At 53.5% G+C, this 20,283-nt stretch overlaps 1 protein-coding gene across 7 annotated transcripts in view; it reads right to left on the bottom strand.

Moving 5' to 3' along the window:
* Nucleotides 1-17,747, bottom strand: part of TSC22D1 (TSC22 domain family member 1) — a 69,253-nt gene extending 51,506 nt beyond the window's left edge. For 2 of the 7 annotated variants that reach the window (XR_013232202.1, XM_077344050.1), the window contains exon 1: nt 15,419-17,747. Coding sequence is in view for 5 of the 7 variants with exons in the window: in XM_077344050.1 (XP_077200165.1) it covers nt 15,419-17,370 (1,952 nt within the window). In the remaining 2 variants the exon portion in view is untranslated. Of the gene's footprint in view, nt 1-14,474; nt 14,923-15,418 lie in introns of those variants that run through there. The other 5 variants (XR_013232203.1, XM_077344052.1, XM_077344051.1 and 2 more) reach the window with 4 other exon arrangements.
* Nucleotides 17,748-20,283: the final 2,536 nt, after the last annotated feature.

Genomic DNA, 20,283 nt, shown 5'->3' with positions numbered 1-20,283 from the left:
ACTAGCCAGAGTTGATCCTTCTTACCTCCCAAGAGCTGACAAGATTGGGGTTTCCAGGCCAGGTGAAAATTGAAAAACATTTGGGCAGATTTCTGGGAAACACACAGGGTGCAAACGGCCTCCACTCCCTTTCTGATGCACCTGGCCAGCCACTGGATAGGGGTCTCAACTGTGCTCACTGATCCTTTTGCTTTCTGGGAAATGCTGGCGTTTAGACAGCCCACGGACATCTACGCTCAGCCACAACGAGCCCTTCACCCCTGGAGTAGGGCCTGGCTAGCACAGGACAAACCAAGGGGATCAACAGAGACGGAAGAAGCTACAAACGCTCCTGGAAAATCAAAATGACATTTCCGGGGGGGGGGGGGAGTCTGAGCCAAAGTTTCTGACTGCATCTCTGGTCAAGGCCAAGGAGGCCACTTACCGCCTTAAAGGACGTGGCTGGAGGAACCTGGTGTCAAGTTTTTGCAAAGCTCCTTGCTGTGTGTCTGAAACTATCCCCCAACCTTGATATGCAGGCACAGAGGTTTTCAAGTGCCTGTAGGTCCACCCAGGCTCAAGCTACAGGAGTGGCAGCGTCCACACAGCCAATACATAACCAGTGTTTGCTCTCAAACTCTGGTACACACACCTGTCAGGAGGGAGAGCTGTGCGCCACTGTGCACTTAAGTTATGGGATGCACCCTCCATGGCAGCCTCTAAGGGTGGGGGAGGACCTGTCGTCTGGTGCCTCGGAAGAAATCATTGCTCCAGTCATTCCTCCAGTCACAGGTTAGGAGAGTTTTAGAATTAGAAGAAACAACTACAAAAGAAAAAGGCAGTAGAAACATGAAGCCATTTCAAGAGGTGTTGTGTTTTCTGTGCTAACGCTTTCTTGTTGAGATAAAATATAACTGCAAGTTGGTTTTGTTTTTTTAAACACCCAGATGCCGGGCCTTATGCACATTACAGCTGCACAAACTTTAAATGGAACATTATAGTTCACTCAAGACTAGACGAAGAGGCACAAGCCAAGGAGCACAAGCAAGAAACAAAGGAGCCGGTCCTATGCGCACGCGGCCTAGCCAGCAGCAAAAGAAGCTCTTCCCTTAACACAGCTGTTGGTTCACTGCTGACCCTCTGCAGGGCCACGACTGCACAGCTGGATCTGAATAGGAAGCCTCCTCCTCCTCCTCTTGCAGTTTGTCCCAGAAGGGAAAGTACGATCTGGCAAGTGCCGGGAGCTTTGCCTCATCCACTTCTGCCACCTGCACCGCAAGGCCTGCTGGGGCCCCAGCCACACTGGAAAGTATCCTCCTTCCAGAGAAGCTCTGATATCCGGTCCGGGAGCCTGAGCCCACAGGCCAGAAAAAGAGGGTATCAATCACGTTCAGACAGGACAAATCTCACCAAGCCTCCAGAGAGCCAAAGAAATTCTTGGATTTCCCACACACCCCTCGCATAAAACCCCCAAAAGCCCAGATTTAACTCCTGAGCCATGGAGGCATGAACATGTCCTGCGCTGGCTCAGCCCACCACGTGCCTGCCACCACGTCCCATCTCACCCCCAAGCTAGAAAGGAGCACAACACAGATCTCCATACAATGCTCACATGGTTTAGACGGCAAGGGAGTTCACCAGTCACAGTGGAAGACAGATGAACAAGAGTCTGGTTGAACCTTAGAAGACACAGCGGGATACATCCACTAAGAAAAACAAATTATTCCCATAGCGATTGAGGGCAGCGTACCAGTCAAAAGCTGGAGTCGGGCCTGCAAGGTCTTAGTTCAATTCCCCCCCTGGCTACAGAGGTTCTCTGGGCAACCAATGGCCAGTCACATACTCTCAGCCTCACCTGCCTCAGAAGGATAAAAAAAATAAACTGCAGAGAAAGGGGAGCTAGAAATGAGGTAAATTAATCTGCCAGGAATCAGAAGACCAGTGACAGGGCTGGCAAAACAGGAAGGAATCCGTCTTTGTTACGTGAACAATTATTCATAGTTTTTTCTCTTGATTCACTCTGTCTGCATCACCCTATCATAGAGTTTGAAGGGTCCTCCAGAGTCATCTAGCCCAGTGGTAGTCAAACTGCGGCTCTCCAGACCTCAATTCCAGCATTCGCTGGCAGGGGCTCATGGGAATTGTAGTCCATGGACATCTGGAGGGCTGCAGTTCAACTACCCCTGATCTAGTCCAACCCCCTGCACAATGCAGGAACTCACAACTACCTGCCCACCCACAGTGACCTCCAATGGGGGAGTGAGACATTAATTCAAAACCTACTTTGATGACAAGAACTATAGGTGGAGTCCCACAAGGAGCAGTCCTCTCTCCTATCTTATTTAACATCTTTATGCGTCCTCTGGCTCAGCTGGTACAGAGGTTTGGGCTGGGTTGCCACCAATATGCGGATGACACCCAGCTCTACCTCCTGATGGATGACCGCACTGACTCCCCCCCAGAATCCTTAGCCAGATGTCTGGAAGCAGTGACAAAATGGATCAAGCAGAGTCGCCTGAAGCTCAACCCTGCAAAGACGAAGGTCCTGTGGTTGGGTAGGAAGGGACCATGGGAGGAAGCGCATCTGCCCACCCTGGACAGTGTGCAGCTCTCACCAACGCACTCCGCCAGGAACCTTACAATGGAAGCCCAGGTCACAAAGGTAGCACGGCTGGCATTCTACCACCTCCACCAAGTTACTAGCGCCCTACCTGGACCCAGAACACCTAGCCACAGTGCTCCATGCGATGGTCACCTCTAGGCAGGACTTCTGCAGCTCGCTCTACGCAGGCCTACCCTCATCCTTGATCCGGAAACTACAACTGGTGCAGAACATCATGGAGATCCCACATCCGGCCGGCACTCCAACAACTTGGCTGGTTCCCAGTTGAATTCCGGATTAAGCTTAAGGTTCTGATAATCACCTTTAAGGCCATACGCGGTTTGGGCCCAGTGTATCTGAGAGACCACCTCCCTGCCTATACCCCCAAAAGAGCCTTATGCTCCACCCCCTCCAACTGGCTGCGGATCCCTGACCCCAGAGAAGCGTGTCGGACCTCAACAAGGGCCAGAGCCTTCTCGGTCCTGCCCCCCCCCCTGGTGGAAAGAGCTCCCTGAGGAGATCAGAGCCCTGCCCGAACTTCCACAGTTCCACAGGGTCTGCAAGAGGGAGCTCCTCCGTCAGGCTCTTGCTTGAGACCGACCAACCGACTGAGAACATCTGCTGGGGCCCCCAGACGCCCACCCGTGACTCTCCCAATGTTACTGAATTGTTATTTATATTATAAATGTGGTTTTGTAATCTTTTGATGCTTTATTGAAAGTTGTTTGATGTTATAGTCTGTATAATGTTCCATGTAAGTTATATAATGTTCAGTGTAAACCGCCCAGAGCTGCAAAGAAATGGACGGTATAGAAATCTAAATAAATAAATAAATAGGTGGGAACCCTGCAGAAATACAGAAATTTACATATGCAAGGAACACTTAACTTACAGGTAAATTCAAAAACTAAAACAATGGGGGAAACAAATGAAGGATTATGTAGCACCTACACTAATGCACAGAGTATGAGAAACAAGCAGAAAGAACTAGAAGTCCTAATAGAGGAAGGGGACTATGACCTAACAGGCATTACAGAAACTTGGTGAGGTAACTCTCACAACTGGAATATTAGGATACAGGGGGTACAACTTATTTAGAAGGGACACACAAATAACGAAGGGGGAGGAGTAGCACTATATGTTAAGAATGTATATACTTGTGAGGAAATACTTGGGTCTCAGCATAAGAGTTCAGCTAAGAATCTTTGGATAATGATCGTGGTATTACTGTGGGGGTCTGCTATGGACCGCCAGGCCAGGTGGAAGGCTTGGATGAGATGCTCCTAGACCAGATTACAAAGTTCTCAGGGAGACAGGACCTAGTGGTCATGGGAGATTTCCATTACCCAGATAGCTGTTGGAAGGCCAGCTCTGCTAAAAATGAAAAGTCCAAAAAATTCTTGACATCTCTTCCTATTTCACTTCCCAGAAGATGCAGTGGGGAACAAGGGGGTTCGCAATTTTAGACTTGATTCTTACCAATAGGGAGGAACTGGTTCATGAGGCAAAAGTAGTGGGCGTACTTGGTAGTAGTGACCATGGGATTTTGGAATTTACAATTTTGGGGAAGAGAAAAACTATTAGTAATCAGACATGTAGGCTGGACTTCAGGAGAGCAAATTTTAACAAACTTAAAGTTATGCTGGGTTTCTACCAATGGTCGGAAAACCATAAGGAGATGGGAGGGATAGAGTTTGTTAAAAGTGAAATATTGAAGACACAAGTGCAAACAATTCCCTTGGAAAGGAAAAATGGGAGGAGCCTAAAGAAGCCAGGGTGACTCCATTCAAAATTTTTTTAAAAAATGATAGAAATGGAAGGACCTCCACAGGGTCATCCAGTCCAATCACCACACAACGCAGAAACTCACACCTACATGTCAACCCACAGTGACCCCAATTTCATCCCCAAGTGATCCTCCCACCAAAAAACTCCAGAATCCAGACTGGCCTGGAGTAAAGTCATCTACCATATCACTGTAGCAATCAGCAGCTCCCTCAGCATGCAAGGAGGGGCCACAAGAGGCAAACACTGGCACGTCCCTTCCTGCCCACCCACTCACCATCTGAACACCGCCCGCGGCACCGTGGACTAAATAATGCCGTAAGGGGGAGGAGTTAGGGCGGGCCGTGTCCGGGATGACGAAGGGTGCCGATTGGCCCCTCCTCCGGACTGACAATCAGAGGGCCCAATCGGCAGGCGCGAAGTGCCTGCCGATTGGGCCCTCCGATTGGCCCGCCGACGCCAAGGCAGCAATTTAGAGTCGCGCGTGGCGCGGCTCGCAGTTGCTCCCTTGCCGGTGGCCTAATGCGTCGGGAGGTGCGAAACACCTCCCGACGCGTCAGGCCGCCAGAATGCCGCCAATTGCCTCCCAGAGGCTCCCCCGCGGATGAGGCCCTGCTGCCAGCCGCGGCAGCGCCGCCAGCAGCTTTGCCCGCCCCGCCGGAACGCTGCCAATTGCCTCCCTTCCAGAGGCTCCCCCGCAGCTTTGCCCGCCCCGCCAGAATGCTGCCAATTGCCTCCCTTCCAGAGGCTCCCCCGCAGCTTTGCCCGCCCTGCCGGAACGCTGCCAATTGCCTCCCTTCCAGAGGCTCCCCCGCAGCTTTGCCCGCCCCGCCAGAACGCTGCCAATTGCCTCCCTTCCAGAGGCTCCCCCGCGGCCGAGGCCCTGCCGCCAGCCACGGCACCGCCGCCAGCAGCTTCGCTTACCCCGCCGGAATGCCACCAATTCCCTCCCTTCCACAGGCTCCCCCGCGGCTGAGGCCCCGCCGCCAGCAGCTTCGCCCGCCCCGCCGGAACGCTGCCAATTGCCTCCCTTCCAGAGGCTCCCCCGCGGCCGAGGCCCTGCCGCCAGCCACGGCACCGCCGCCAGCAGCTTCGCTCACCCCGCCGGAATGCCGCCAATTCCCTCCCTTCCACAGGCTCCCCCGCGGCTGAGGCCCCGCCGGAACGCTGCCAATTGCCTCCCTTCCAGAGGCTCCCCCGCGGCCGAGGCCCCGCCGCCAGCAGCTTCGCCCGCCCCGCCGGAACGCCGCCAATTCCCTCCCTTCCACAGGCTCCCCCGCGGCTGAGGCCCCGCTGCCAGCTGTGGCACTGCCGCCAGCAGCTTCGCCCGCCCCACCTCAGGGGACGACACCTCGCCGCCGCCCCAGCCAGCCTCCAGCAGCTGCTGCCCGCCACTGCGGCCCCGCTGCCGAGCGCGCACAACACCTACAACACAGGTAGGGGCCGTGCAGTAGGGAGACCTCGAGGAGCCGCCAGCCAACTCCATAGGCCCGCTAGCGCCCGCTGTATTTTAACTACAGCGGGCTTAATAACTAGTCTGTTCATAAAATCAGTATTTCTGTCAGATGGTTATCTACCCTCTGTTTAAAAACTTCCAAGGAAGAAGAACCTACCACCTTCCGAGGAAGCCTGTTACACTGAGGAACTGCTCTAACTGTCAGGAACTACTTCTGGATGTTTAGCTAAATTGTTTCTGTCCAACCCTCTGCGGCAACCAAAAACAACTCTGCATCTTCTCTATGACAGGCCTTCAAGTATCAGATCACCTCTTAGTTATCTTCTCTCCAGGCTAAACAGACCAAGCTCCCTCAAGCTTTCTTCATATATCTTGGTCTCCAAACCCCTCACCATCTTTGTTGCCCTCCTCTGGACTTGCTCCAGTTTGTCCACATCTTTCTTCAGTTGTGGTGCCCAAAAACTGAACACAGTACTCCAAGTGAAGTCCTACCAGAACTGAGTAAAACAGTAACATCACCTTGCATGATCTGGCCACTATACTTCTTTTGATACAGCCCAAAATCCCGTTTGCCTTTTTAGCCACTGCTGACTCATGTGGCGTGTCTGGTCTACCCCCCAGATTCTTTTCACACATCCAAGACAAGTCTCACCCATCCTATAGTGATGCATATGATTTTTCCTAGCTAAATGAAGAACTAAATGCAAATTTAATAAGCACCCCTTCTATTCATTAATCCAAATCATTTATGAATAAGTTGAACAACACAGGGTCCAGTACAAAGCCCAGAGGCAATCTACTCCTCACTCCTCTCCAAGAAGATGACAAACCATTTACAAGCACCCTCTGGGTGCAATCTGCTAACCAGTTCTCAATCCACCTAACAGCAATATGATCCATACTGCTTTTTACCAACTTGTCAATATCATATGGAACCTTATCAAAAGTCTTACTGAAATCAAGGGTATCTATGTCCACAGCATTCCCATTAACTAACAAGTTACTAACAATCTGAAAAAGAGAGATAAGATTGGTCTGACATGACTTGTTCTTGAGAAATCCATGATGACTCTTAGTAATTACAGACATCTGCTCTAGCTGCTCAAGGACCGACTGTTTGATGATTTGTTCTAAAAATTTGCCAGCTATAGATGTCAAGCTGATGGGTCAGAACTTAACCGGATCCTCCTTTCCCCACTTCTTGAAGACGGGGACAACATTTGACCGCCTCCAAACTTGTGGCACTTTAATTTAAAGACACTGGGTGTTTATGCCCTACCCTTATAGCGATCCTAGGCCACAACTCCTCACGTTAACGATTTTGCCATGTTGACCACAAATCGCCTGGCAAGAAAAGACTGAGAAGTAGGAATTGAGCCAATCAGCCCTCTCTTCATCACCTGTTACAATGTCACAATAATCCATGTCCCTATACTTTTTCTTACTTTGAATATAACTAAAGACCTCTTTCTTCTTGTTTTTAACTAAATAACACTTCTTGTTTTTAGCATTTCTCGCTACCCTAATCTCATACTGAGCTTTAGCTTCCCTAGCACTCTCCCTACAAGCCTTGGTTATTTGTTTATATTCCTCCTTAGTTATTAGATTCCCCCCTTCCATTTGCTAAATGAGTCATTTTTATTACTCAAGTCTTTTGAAAGCTATTTATGGAGCCACCCTGGTGCCTTTAGTCTCCTCCCATTTTTCTTTCCCGAGGGAATTCTTTGTCCGTGTGACTTCAGTATTTCACTTTTGAGAAACTCCCAGCCCTCTGGAATTCCGATCTCCTTAAGTTTTTCCAACCACTGGATTCTACCCAGTTTATACACAAATAACCAAGGCTCAGTATGAGCTTTGGCTAGCAAGAAATGCTAAGTACAACAAAAAAGGTTTTTTAATTTTGTTATTGTTATTTATTATCCACCACTCTCTAGATTGGCTCATGGCAGGTTACAATTGCCCATGCTAAAAACCCCAACAAAACCCCATTAAAACAATCCAAGGACACAGAAACATACAACAACAAACCCAACAACCTGGCAGCAGTCCTCAATCTCCCATCCCCCAATAAACATCTAATAAGGGGAGTGGGATGAGGGGGCCATAATTAACAGGTGGTCTTAGCATTGCCTAGCACCAAGGGAGCCCCAACCAGATCTTCCTCGCCACCCTGTTCAAAATAAAAAGAGTAGGCAGGATCATTGTTGTCAATGGTGTTTCATCAGACTGGAGAGAGGTGAGTAGTGGGGTACCTCAGGGTTCGGTGCTTGGCCCGGTACTTTTTAACATATTAATGATCTAGATGAGGGGGTGGAGGGACTACTCATCAAGTTTGCAGATGACACCAAATTGGGAGGACTGGCAAATACTCCAGAAGATAGAGACAGAGTTCAACGAGATCTGAACACAATGGAAAAATGGGCAAATGAGAACAAGATGCAATTTAATAAAGATAAGTGTAAAGTTCTGCATCTGGGTCAGAAAAATGAAAAGAATGCCTACTGGCTGGGGGATACGCTTCTAGGTAACACTGTGTGTGAACGAGACCTTGGGGTACTTGTGGACTGTAAACTAAACATGAGCAGGCAATGTGATGCAGCGGTAAAAAAGGCAAATGCCATTTTGGCCTGTATCAACCGGGGCATCACATCAAAATCACAAGATGTCATAGTCCCATTGTATACGGCACTGGTCAGACCACACCTGGAGTACTGTGTGCAGTTCTGGAGGCCTCACTTCAAGAAGGACGTCGATAAAATTGAAAGGGTACAGAGGAGAGCGATGAAGATGATCTGGGGCCAAGGGACCAAGCCCTATGAAGATAGGTTGAGGGACTTGGGAATGTTCAGCCTGGAGAAAAGGAGGTTGAGAGGGGACATGATAGCCCTCTTTAAGTATTTGAAAGGTTGTTACTTGGAGGAGGGCAGGATGCTGTTTCTGTTGGCTGCAGAGGAGAGGACACGCAGTAATGGGTTTAAACTTCAAGTACAACGATATAGGCTAGATATCAGGAAAAAAAATTCACAGTCAGAGTAGTTCAGCAGTGGAATAGGCTGCCTAAGGAGGTGGTGAGCTCCCCCTCACTGGCAGTCTTCAAGCAAAGGTTGGATACACACTTTTCTTGGATGCTTTAGGATGCTTAGGGCTGATCCTGCGTAGAGCAGGGGGTGGGACTAGATGGCCTGTATGGCCCCTTCCAACTCTATGATTCTATGATTCTATGATTGTGGAGACAAGAAAGTGAAAATGTAGCAGGTGATGAAGAGAGGGATGAACTGTTCAGTTCCTACTTCTCCTCAGTCTTCTCTTCAGAGGGAAATTGTGCTCAATGTGGCAACATCATTTCACGTGATGAGGGGTGGGAGTTGTGGCCTAGGATCACTGTAGGGCTGGTCCATAAACACCTAATTTCTTTAAATAGAACCACATCCTCTGGGTCAGATGAATTTCATTCAAGAGTATTAAAAGAAACTTGCGGAGGCAATTTCTGAGCCTCTGTCCATTAGCCTGGATAGAAGACGACTAAGAGGTGATATGATAGCCAATGGAATCAAATTAATTCAAAAGAATTTTGGGCTAAACATCCGGAAGAAGTTCCTGACAGAACGGTTCCTCAGTGGAACAGGCTTCCTCAGGAGACAGTGGGTTTTCATTCTTTGGAAGTTTTTAAGGTGTGGCTAGATAGTCATCTGACAGAAAAGCTAATTCTGTGAACTTATGTAGTGGGTAGGCAGAAGGGGGTGCATAGGTGCCTGGCTCTTGTGGCCCTTTCTTGCACGCCCAGGGAAATGCTGTTGTCCACTTTGGGGTCAGAAGGCAAATTTCCTCCAGACCGGACTGACCTGGGATTCTGGAGGGTTTGGAGGGGCATCATCTGGACATGAAATTCGGGCCACTGTGGGTCAGCAGGTAGTCATGAATTTTCTGCATTCTGCAGGGGGTGGACTAGATGATCCTGGCTGCCCATTCCAATTTTATGTTTCTAGGATCTCGATTCCATGCCCAGATAATGCCTGCACACACAGTAGAATCCTTGGCCAGTTTGGTCTGGAGGATTTTCTCTCCCCAACCCCAAATTGACAATCGGCATTTCCCTGGGCTTGCAAGAAAGGGTCACAAGAGCCAAGCACCGACACAGTCCCTTCTGCCCACCTACTTACGATCTCCCTAAGTTCACAGAAGCAGCATTTCTAACTTTCCAATTTAATTCATTTCAACCTATTTCACATTAGAGCTTAATCCTTACTGAACGTAGAATTAAGAAGGTACCAGATTTTCTTAACCTAACTGGGCAGCTGTCGTTGACATTGTCGTGTTCTTGCCATGGTGGTGTTGTGTTCTGAGTCCACACTCTGTCTAGGCCCCAGGGATGCTCTGTTCTAAGACTGCCCATGCCTACTTTATTCTGTCCGCTAGCTTAGTTACCAGAGTGAACTCTGTCACTCCAGGGAGGCTGGCAGTCAGTTCCCTTCCGCACGTCTCCCTGTGGTTCCTGCTATGATTTTGGGGTTTGGCAGCAGTGACTCCCTTTCTCTTTCCCCGGCTGGCTGTGTGGGAACTCATCTGGGTTTTGGTGCCAAGGAGTGCTGAGGGAAGGGGCGATCTTAAATCTGGGTTATTGCATGTTTCCCTCAGTTTCAGAAAAGAGTTTTCATGTGCCTTTTCTGTTACCTTTTAATAAAGAGACTTTTGCAACCAAGACTCTGCTTATTAGGGGAATCTGACTGGAACATGACAGCAGCAAAACTAAAAGGAACACCATCTTCCAAGACAAGGAGAACGCAACATTAAAAATTGCGTGTTTAAAAACAGGTACATCTTTTCCCTTCTGTGCCTCTCCAAGCATCACTAAGTCAAACGTAATTGTACAAATATGCCTCTGGGAGCAATCAGATTCGGTCCAAATATATTTTATGCCAATAAAGGTATTCTGATTCTACTCCGAATACCAAGGAAGACCTACTCAACAATGTTTACACTTCCGAGAAAGTATTCTTAGGGCCGGCCGGTTCCTGAGCCAGCTCCACATCACAGAGAAGTAGCAAATCTAAGCAGCGTGGGTAGAGGCAGAACCCCCGGCGGAATCTGTGGGCAACCAGTGAGCATGAATGGCAGAGGAGAACATCAGATACCTTCTAACAAAGTTATGTCCTTCTTAAGAATTAAATAATTCCTGTTCCCCCCCCTCCCAGCCCTTACATTTAATGTCAGAGGGTGCACATGAATTGGTTGAACCAGGAGAGACAGAGTGGTGAGCTAAGATGCAGGGGTGGGCACTCTGGCAGCTCTCTTCTATGAGGAGAAAGCAAGATCTAGATGGCCACAAAGAGCTGGCTGCCAGGAACAGCACTAGGGTCTTCTCAAGAGCTCCTTTCTCACTAAAGGGGAAAGGGGAGCATACTGCACATCCCTAGGCAGAGTGGCATTCTGGGCTGTTCTACTTCAGGGACGGCCATCCTGGCATGGGCTCATGGTAACTGTAGTCCATGGATATCTGCAGAGCCACAGTTTAGCTACCCCTGTCCTACTTCATGTTCAAATCCTGCCAACTGAGGCTTTTTCACCAGCAATCTGATTGGAGACCACTCATAAAGCTGCCTTAATCGGGCTCTTGGTCCTTCAAAGTCATTATTTCCTGCTAAGACTGGCAGCAACTCTTCAGAGGTCCAGGCTGAAATCTCCCACACCACCTCCTGCCAGACCCTTTAATGTGGAGATACAGCTGGGGACTGAAATCAGGACCTTTATCAAGTGACAACTGGACATTTATTTGCCATGGATGCTTGAGGCTGATTGCCTTGAGCAGGTGGGTGTCAAAACAGCTGGATTTTGCCATTAATTTCTCAACTGTCTACAAGAACTTCTGTGTTTCATCATGTTTATTGCTGTTTGTTTATTGCTTTAGTCTAGGTTAGGGTTAGGACATTAGAATGCTTTGAGGTAGAGGGCAGGTGGGGGAACTGCTGGGGTGTGTGTGTGAAATACAGTACTTGTCGTTTGTTTTCCTTTCATTTTGTGCTGTCTTATTTCTGTCCCTGGGAGAATGTTATGACTCTGACTTCACCTTGGACTTTTCATGCTTAAACTGGTCCTAAGTGTGTGTGTGGGGTGGGGGGGGGGGGCTGTGGGCAGGGGAGGTTAAAATGCACCTGTAGCCATTTTCCCTTTAGTCTTGGCAAAAGGCTTGTAGGAGCAGCTCATAAATCTCCAATAAGGTAAGCCTTTCTCCCATCAGCTGAGCCTCCCAGTGGGTGGGCTAGATGGCCTGTGTGGCCCTTCCAACTCTAGGATCCTATGCCAAGCAAAGGTTCGCCCATGGAAGCCCTCAACATGGATTGTGGGTGGAATAGATACGGGGAAGGGGAAACCGGAGACTACGTAGCCAGAGAGGTCATCTGGAAACCTCATGCTAATTGTTCTGGTTCTCTCCATGGGAGAGGGGGGCCCCTTGGGCCCCTTGCTGCGGCACAGTCCTTTGTGGAAGACCCAAGCATAGACAAGATGTCAAGTTCTGTAATAAGGAGGTATTATAACAAAGTTCTTTATTTCTCCCCAACAGTTCAGAAATCTATGGGCCTCTTGCCCTTCTCCCCAGAAGCCTCACCGGTCCTCCTGCTGCAGCCCAATCAGCTCACCTATTTCCATTTAGGATTTCTCCTACTCAGAGGCAGTTTTACAACGGAAGAATGACCTGCATCTCTGCGACTCAGAATGCCAACTTCCTCTGTAGATAATTCCTGATACCGACAGCAAAAAAGTAATGACATTCTAAAGTCCTGAAAATTCTTTCCACCCAAAGTTATCACACTTCTCTCACACGTTTCTTTACAGTGCAGCTGAGGCAGGACACACAGGGAGGGCTGGCAGGCATTCACTCACAGGGAGCCAGGGCTGCTGCGTAAACCTGAAGCTGCACACCACGTGCCTCCGAGGTGCTGCTGTGAGGATCCTGGCGGCTGCGTTCTGGAACAGGTTCTGAGTCTTCCTCCCAGCTGCACTCTGCCTCCTTCCTGCCTTTTAGCCTACCTGTGCCCCCCCCCCCGCCTGCTTTCCCATGAGTCACTGCCTCGTCACCCTACCGGCTGACCACGCAAGCCAATCCAGGTAGCCATCCTGCACTGCCTTAGGAGAAGCAGGAGGGGAGGAAGGGCTGCAGCGGGCCCAGGCACAGCACCAGATGCCCCCTCCCTCCCCTCCCTCCCTCCGTTGTTCAGCCTCTGCGTGCCTACCTCGTCAGCTCTGTATCTCTGGGGGATTCAAGCCCTGGGGGAGGGGGGGAGAGAGGGGGAGAAAGGGGGAAGGGGGGAATCAGCACCCCCTGCCCTCACTCCTGATGTACTCCAAACTACCCTCATGCCTGGGCTTGACAGAGAACCTTGTCTATGGGTCTTGTGCCCCAAAGGCTCCAACTAGTTGGGAGGAAGGCTGGTTCCAACAGTACTAATAATGCTCACCTGCCCGGGATGTTCCCAGGAGCTCAGAGCAAGGACAGGACACAAGTGGCCCAAATCACAGAGATGCTTGGCTACAGCTTGGTCTCCCTTAAAGCTCTTCCTCCTCACGAGGAGGAGCTGCCTGGAAAGAGTGACGAGGGGGCTCGCTCAGCCCTTCAAACAGGGAGGGCCCAAGGGAGAAAGCACACCTACCCACCCTGGGTGGAGTGCAGCTATCAGTGGCCCATTCTGCCAGGAACCTGGGCGTGATCCTGGATGCTTCCCTCTCAATGGAGGCTCAGGTCGCAAGGGTAACACGGCTGGCATTCTGCCACCTCTGCCAGGCCAAGCTATTAGCGCCCTACTTGGCCCCAGAGCACCTAGCCACAATGATCCACGTGACGGTCACCTCTAGACTGGACTTCTGCAACTTGCTCTACGCAGGCCTGCCCTTGACTTTGATCCGGAAACTGCAACTGTTCCAGAACGCAGCCGCCAGGATCCTCACAGCAGCACCTCGGAGGTCCCACATCCGGCCCATCCTCCAGCAGCTGTGCTGGCTTCCGGTTGAATTCCAGATCAGGCTCAAAGTTCTGGCTATCACCTTCAAGGCCATATGCGGTCTGGGCCCAGTGTGCCTGAGGGATCGCCTCTCTGCTTACACCCCCCCCAAAGAGTCTTATGCTCTAGCACCAACTGTCTGGTGGTCCCTGGCCCCAGGGAAGCCCACTTGACCTCAACCAGGGCCAGAGCTTTCACCATCCTGGCCCCCACCTGGTGGAAAGAGCTCCCAGAGAAGATCAGGGCCCTGATGGAGCTTAAACAGTTCCGCAGGGCTTGACAAAGGGGGATCCTCCTTCAGGCACTTGGTTGAGGTCGACCTGAACCACCCCTACCCACGGACCCTCCCCTTGAGCCTCCCTCCTATGGCACCCACTACAACTCCACCCAACCCGCTGGGCTACCAATATGCATTAATTTAATGTTTCCCACATTTTTCTACTGTTCTATGTTGCTTGTTGTTAGCACTTTACTATTGTTAATCTAAGTTATCTGTATCATTTATGTTTTATGTGAACTCCCCTGAGCATTAGGGGAGGGCAGTATATAAATATAAATATATATATATATATATATATATATATATATATATATATATATATATATATATATATATATATATATATATATATATAATAAATAAACTGCTTGCCCAGGGCAGACGGAAAGCCACACACAAAGGGCAGCGTGGCCTAGTGGTAACAGGCTGTTAGGTTCCAGCTCAATGCCAACAGCACGGAGATGACGGCCAGGAAGAAAACAGTCTCGATCGGCACAGGTATGCCAAAGCAACACCTGGAACACTTTCACAGGGACCACAAAAGGGGAGGCCTTTCCCCTCTGACCATTTCTAGTCACTTGGAAATTAGACCGCCCTACAGAAACACAGCAAGAAATAACATCAGTTTCTCTGCCTGAAGGTCCCCACCAAAATCAGCCATGCAAACGTGAACTGCCCCGTTGGGTCAATCACATCCCAGGAGCAGAATAAGAGGGGAGCCAAAGGAAGAGCTGACTTACGACAACCCCGTTTTCAAAAGGTCTGAGATACTTTCCCACTACTCGTTGTTCAGGGTCTCTTGCAGAAGAAGTCCCTTCCTGCATAACTAATGTTCAGGAAACATAATGAACAGCTACTTTAGAAATAACACTAATACCCCAAAATAGCAAGAAAAGGTGAAGAACAGGAAAGGCCCAGTTTGAACCAGCCTTGAAAGATGCCGAGTCAGATCCAGTTCTCCCCTGTTCACACACCCCCTCCCCTCAGCGAAGCAGGAATCCCCGGACACTGCATGCTTCCACAGGTCTCCAAACCCGCTTGGGTGAATGTAGCTATGCAAGACAAGAGACTGGTGCCTGCCTGCCTGCCTGCCTGCCTTCCTGCCCGCCCGCCTGGGACCAATGATTTGCAGTGTGTCCCTAAAGCGTGTTATCCTGGCTTTGTTACGGAGTGTTCCTCAAGGGGTGACCCCAGCGCACGCTTGGCCATGGGGTGGGCATCAACCCTTCAGCACCCCCTCCCCCGATGGCTTCTGGGAAGGGCTGCCATAGTGCCGTGCAGAAGCCCCCAGTCTCCCGTCGGTGCCTGTGGCGGGGCCTTACCCGTCTTCCTCGCATCCGTCCATGAGCTGTGCGGTCAGCGGAAGGCCCTTCAGGGGGAAGAGGGAGGCTGCCATGCTGCTGGGCCCCTCTAACAGGACGCCGCTTTCGGGGCCCAGGGGCTGGCCGATGCCCGCCAGAAGGGGATCAGCGGAGCGGCGGGCTTCTTCACCTCGGCCGGCAGACAGCTGAGCGAGAGACTGTGCGGAGAATGCAGCAGCATAAGGGGGCGGCACATTGGGGGGCATGGGTAAACCGATGCCAGCGGGTGCCAACGAAGACGGGGGAAGCTTCTGCAGCAGGCTCTCATTCTGCGCAGCCGAAGGCGGCGGGATGTTCTTTGACAGGGCCAGGTGGACAGGAGGGGGGGGCACGTTGGCGGCACAGTGGCCGGAAACAGTCAGGGCTCCGACGGCAGGGCCGGGGCTAATGGCGGGCACCTGCTGGCCCCCCATCCCTGGCACAAGAGGCTCTCCCGACGGGAGCTGCGACAGGGCGGGCAACAGAGTTGTCTGCGGAAGGCCAGCGGCACCTGCCTGCGGCCCAGGCGGCATCACCCCTGCGGACACGGGGGGCCTCTGTGGCACGGCTGAGGGGGGGCCCTGGCTGGCAAGCAGGCGGGGAGGCTGGGCCACCAGTGCTCCCGGCTGAGCGGCATGCAGCACCGGTGCACCAGCTCCCGCGACGGGCGGAGGGGGGGCCGGGGCCAGGTGTGCCGACCCAGCAGGCTGCAGGCTTGGCGCCAGAGTGGCAGGTGTGGGGGCCCCTGACCCTGCCAGGGCCAGGCCAGGCTGTGGGGCGGCCAGGGGGGCAGGGAGCCTCTGCTGGGGCTGGCTGTAGTCCGGCCCAGAGAGGGGGCTGGGGTTAGGGTTGGGGTTGTAGGCCGAGGGCTGCGGGGCGTAGGGCGGCAGCGGCTGGGGGGGCTTGGCCGGGGGGCCGCCGTCGGGGAACGGCTGGGCCTGGGGGAGGCTGGGGGGCAGGCCCGCCTCGAGGCCGCCCCCCGCGGCCGCCATCTCGCCGCTGCCCAGGCTGTCGGTGTAGCGGCTGAGGGTGCTGGCCGCGCTGCTGCTGCCGCCGCCGCCGCCGGGGCTGTCGGGGTCGGCCGTCGGGGGCGGCGGGGGGCGCGGCGAGTCCGGGGCGCGGCTCTCGGCCGCCGTCGGGCCCTCCTTGTCGTAGAACTCGGTGCACGTCCATCGGCCCTTGCGGAAGGGCTCCGAGCTCGAGTCCAGCTTGACCACGCGGAAGCGGGAGGCGGCGCTGCTGCTGCTGCTGCTGCTGCTCATGCTGCCGGCGGCGGGGGCGGCGGGGCCGTTGCTCGGGGGGGCGGTCGTGGCCTTGGCCGGGGCGAGATGGGCGGGCAGGGGGCTGGCGGGGGCGCGCCAGGGCGCGGGCGCCGGGGTGGTGGTCGGGGGGCGGCGGGGCGCGGCGGGGCTGGCGTTGGCGGCGGGGGCGCCGTTGAGGATCGGGCCGGGCAGGCGCGGCTGGTTGGGCGAGAGGGCGCCGGGCGTGTCGGCCTCCTGGAAGTTGCTGAGGGTCTCCTCGGAGGAGCTGCGGCCGGGCTCGCCGGGGTCGGTGTGGCGCGAGAGGGAGGCGTCGAGGAGGTCGGACGAGGAGAGGTCCTCGGTGTGCGACTCGTCCAGGTCGTCGTAGCTCTCCGTGTCCTCGGCCAGGCTGTTGTTGGCGCTCAGGCTGCCCGACAGCTGCGCCGCCGGCGTCACGCTCGTGATCTGGAAGCCGCTCTTCTTCTTCAGCTGCGGCGCCGCCGGCCCCGCCAGGCTCAGGCTCTGCGGCGGGGGAAGAGGCGGCGGCGGCGGAGGCGGCCCCGGCCCGGGCACGGAGGCCCCGGGCGCGAACTCCTCCAGGCCGGCGGCCGCCCGGGAGGGCAGCAGCAGCAGCGCCGGGTGCGCCATCTTCCGGGCCGCGCCGTCGGCCGCTGAGTCAGGCTGCTGGTGCATGGCAGCGGGGCCGGGCCGGGCCGGGCTGGGCTGGGCGAGGCTCGCTCTCTCGCTCCGGCCTCACACGCGCCCCGCGCCCCGGCCCGCCGCCCCCCGCTGCCGCCGCCGCCGCCCCCCGGCCGCCCCGGCCATTCACGCGCTCGGCCGCCCGCGGGAGGAGCAGGAGCAGGAGCAGGAGGAGGAGGAGGAGGGGCCCGCCCGGGCGGCCGGCCCAGAGGGGAGGAGCTCTCCGGAGCTGCCGCTGCTGTCGCCGCCGCCGCCGCCCTTGCGCCAAGGGGCTCCGCGGGGCGCGCCAGGCGCCTCCCCGTCCAGGACAGCCCGCCCTCCCGCGGCCACTCCCGGCGGCGCCGCCGACTGCCGGCTCCCCGCGCCAGTCTCCTCCCAGGCAGGGAGGCGGGAAATGGCGCTGCCGGCGCAAGCGCAGCCCCGCTCAGACATAAAGGGCCGGGCCGGGCCTGGCGGAGAGGAGAGGAGAGGAGGGGGCTGCCGGGCCCACCACGACGGCCAGCTGCGCCTCCCGGCGGTCCCTCCCTCCCTCCCTCCCTCGGCCGGCCAGCAGCGACAAGGGCGGCGCGCCAGAGCCAGCCCGACGACAGCCCCGAGCCCCAGGCCGCCGCCCAGCGGGGCGCAGAGGCAGGTCGCCAGCCTTGGGGGGGGGGGACGGGCCGGACAGAAGTGCCTCGTCCAGCGCGGAGGCGACCCGAAGTCAAATGCCTCCTGGACGCCCCGTGCCCTGCGCTTGCAGGTGGTGTCCCTTGACCACCTCAGGAGCTCTGCGGGCCCACCCGAAGGTCTGGGCACCCCTGGGAGGGAACGGGGCCAAAAGGGGGGGGGAGGCTACAGACACCTGCGCTGGCTCCCGGCCTTCTCTTGCTGAGGTGGACACGGCTTGGGCAGGGCCCTAGGAGGGAAATGGCAATGGAAGTCACGACACAAGTGAGGTGGAGCAGCAGGGGGACTAAGGATGGAAGGAGCCGTCGTGCTCCGGCTGAGGGGTCCCACCCAGAGAAAGGGGAACCACGTCTCCCTTCTGGGGTTATTCACTTAATTGGAGAGCCAACTTCCTATAGCTAAGCTACCCCCATAGCTTCTATAGTGCACTTGTACATCATCACCACAACCTTCAGCTCCGTGTTTGTGTGACTCAACGCAGCAGCTGCTCTGGATTCCGTGGGCTGCAGGCCCACTCCTCTGAGAACGTCCAGGATATCCAGCTGTCGGGGACACCTGGTATCTTGACACTCCTGCAAACTGAAAGGGTACTGGGCACAAGACGATCCTACAATGGGCTGTGTTTCAATGAGTTAAACCAGAATGGAGAAGTACGTGCCCGAACTGCCCATCGTTGGCATGTCCCCTTCTAAAAAACTGCTCTGCTTGCTCCTGGACTCCAGCCACATTCTCTAAAATGCAACAAGCAAAAAAAGAGCTTTTGCTGCCAGCCCAGAGGGACCACCTATTTTCCTTGCACGTACTTCCACTGTGGCCCCCAAAGAGCATCGAGATCCAGGTGGCCACCCAGAAGCAAAACTGGCCTCAACCAGGGTGGAATACTCTGCCTAATGTGGTGGTCAGGGCCCTGCAGGGGATCCTTGGGGAGTTCCACGGGGCCTGCAAGACAAAGCCGGTCCGCCAGGCCTACAGTTGAGGCCTAGAAACAACACCAGTAAGATTCTGGCCTCCCCGCCTGAAATCCATCCCAAACCCTCCAAGGATTCGTTGTATGCCCCCCGCCCCCAGTTCTCTGGGGCAAAGGGGGTGGGGTTTATGCAGTTTTAAATTTAAAATTCTAAATTTTACCACCTAAAACCCTTAAAGGTTGCTAGGGGAGGGCAGAATATACACAAATATAAAATAAAATATAAATAAATGTTCTGAGTCTTGTCTGTCACATCAAAAATCTAATTTACCTCATGAATACAGGCTTACTCCAGCATGTTTCCAAATAAGAGATATTTGGGGCAATCTTTAAGAAGAAGCAGAGCTACTTCTTTGTACTTTGTTTACTATCTGATGGCACTCAAAGCAGCTCACAATCTCTTCCGCTCCTCACCAAGGGGATAGCCCTGTTGGTCTGAAGTAGTACAGCAAAATTTGAGTCTTTTAAGACCAACAAAAAAGGGTGTCACTGAAGACACCTGTGAGGTAGGTGGGGCTGAGTGACAGAACTGGGACTGGCCAAAGTCACCCTGCTGGCTACATGTGAAGGAGGAATGGGGAATTAACCACCACTCCAGATTAACCACCACTCTTAACCACCGCACCAATCAGGCTTACATGTCCCCCTTTTTATTTGACTGTGGGCATTTGAGGTATAAAGAATCTATAAGAGAGGGCACAGCAAGGTATGGGATAGTCTTCCGTCCACAAGGCAGTTGCTTCAGAGCCTCCCCCTCCTTACCCCTCAGCCATCACACCATGCTTTTAAAACTCTGCACAATTAGACCTCTAGTGGCCACTCAAGATCCTTGCTTGCCAAAAGATCAAGATGGCCTTTCTAAAAACATTTCGGGTGGAGGACCCCTCTTGCTAGGGCCCCTCCTCTCCTCTCTCATCATCCGATATGACCTCCCAATTCCAGGACATATAGAACCATACCTGATTGATTGCACCAGATCTGCATTAAGGAGTAATCAATTCACACAGAAAAGCTTTTGACAAGGTTCCCCATGATGTTCTGATGGATAAGTTGAAGGACTGCAATCTGGATTTTCAGATAGTTAAGTGGATAGGGAATTGGTTAGAGAACCACACTCAAAGAGTTGTTGTCAATGGTATTTCATCAGACTGGAGAGAGGTGAGTAGTGGGGTACCTCAGGGCTCAGTGCTCGGCCTGGTACTTTTTAACATATTTATTAATGATCTAGATGAGGGGGTGGAAGGACTACTCATCAAGTTTGCAGATGACACCAA

The sequence above is a fragment of the Paroedura picta genome, chromosome 6 (assembly GCF_049243985.1).
Source record: "Paroedura picta isolate Pp20150507F chromosome 6, Ppicta_v3.0, whole genome shotgun sequence".
NCBI lineage: Eukaryota > Metazoa > Chordata > Lepidosauria > Squamata > Gekkonidae > Paroedura > Paroedura picta.
This window is presented reverse-complemented; position numbering and strand designations above follow the sequence as displayed.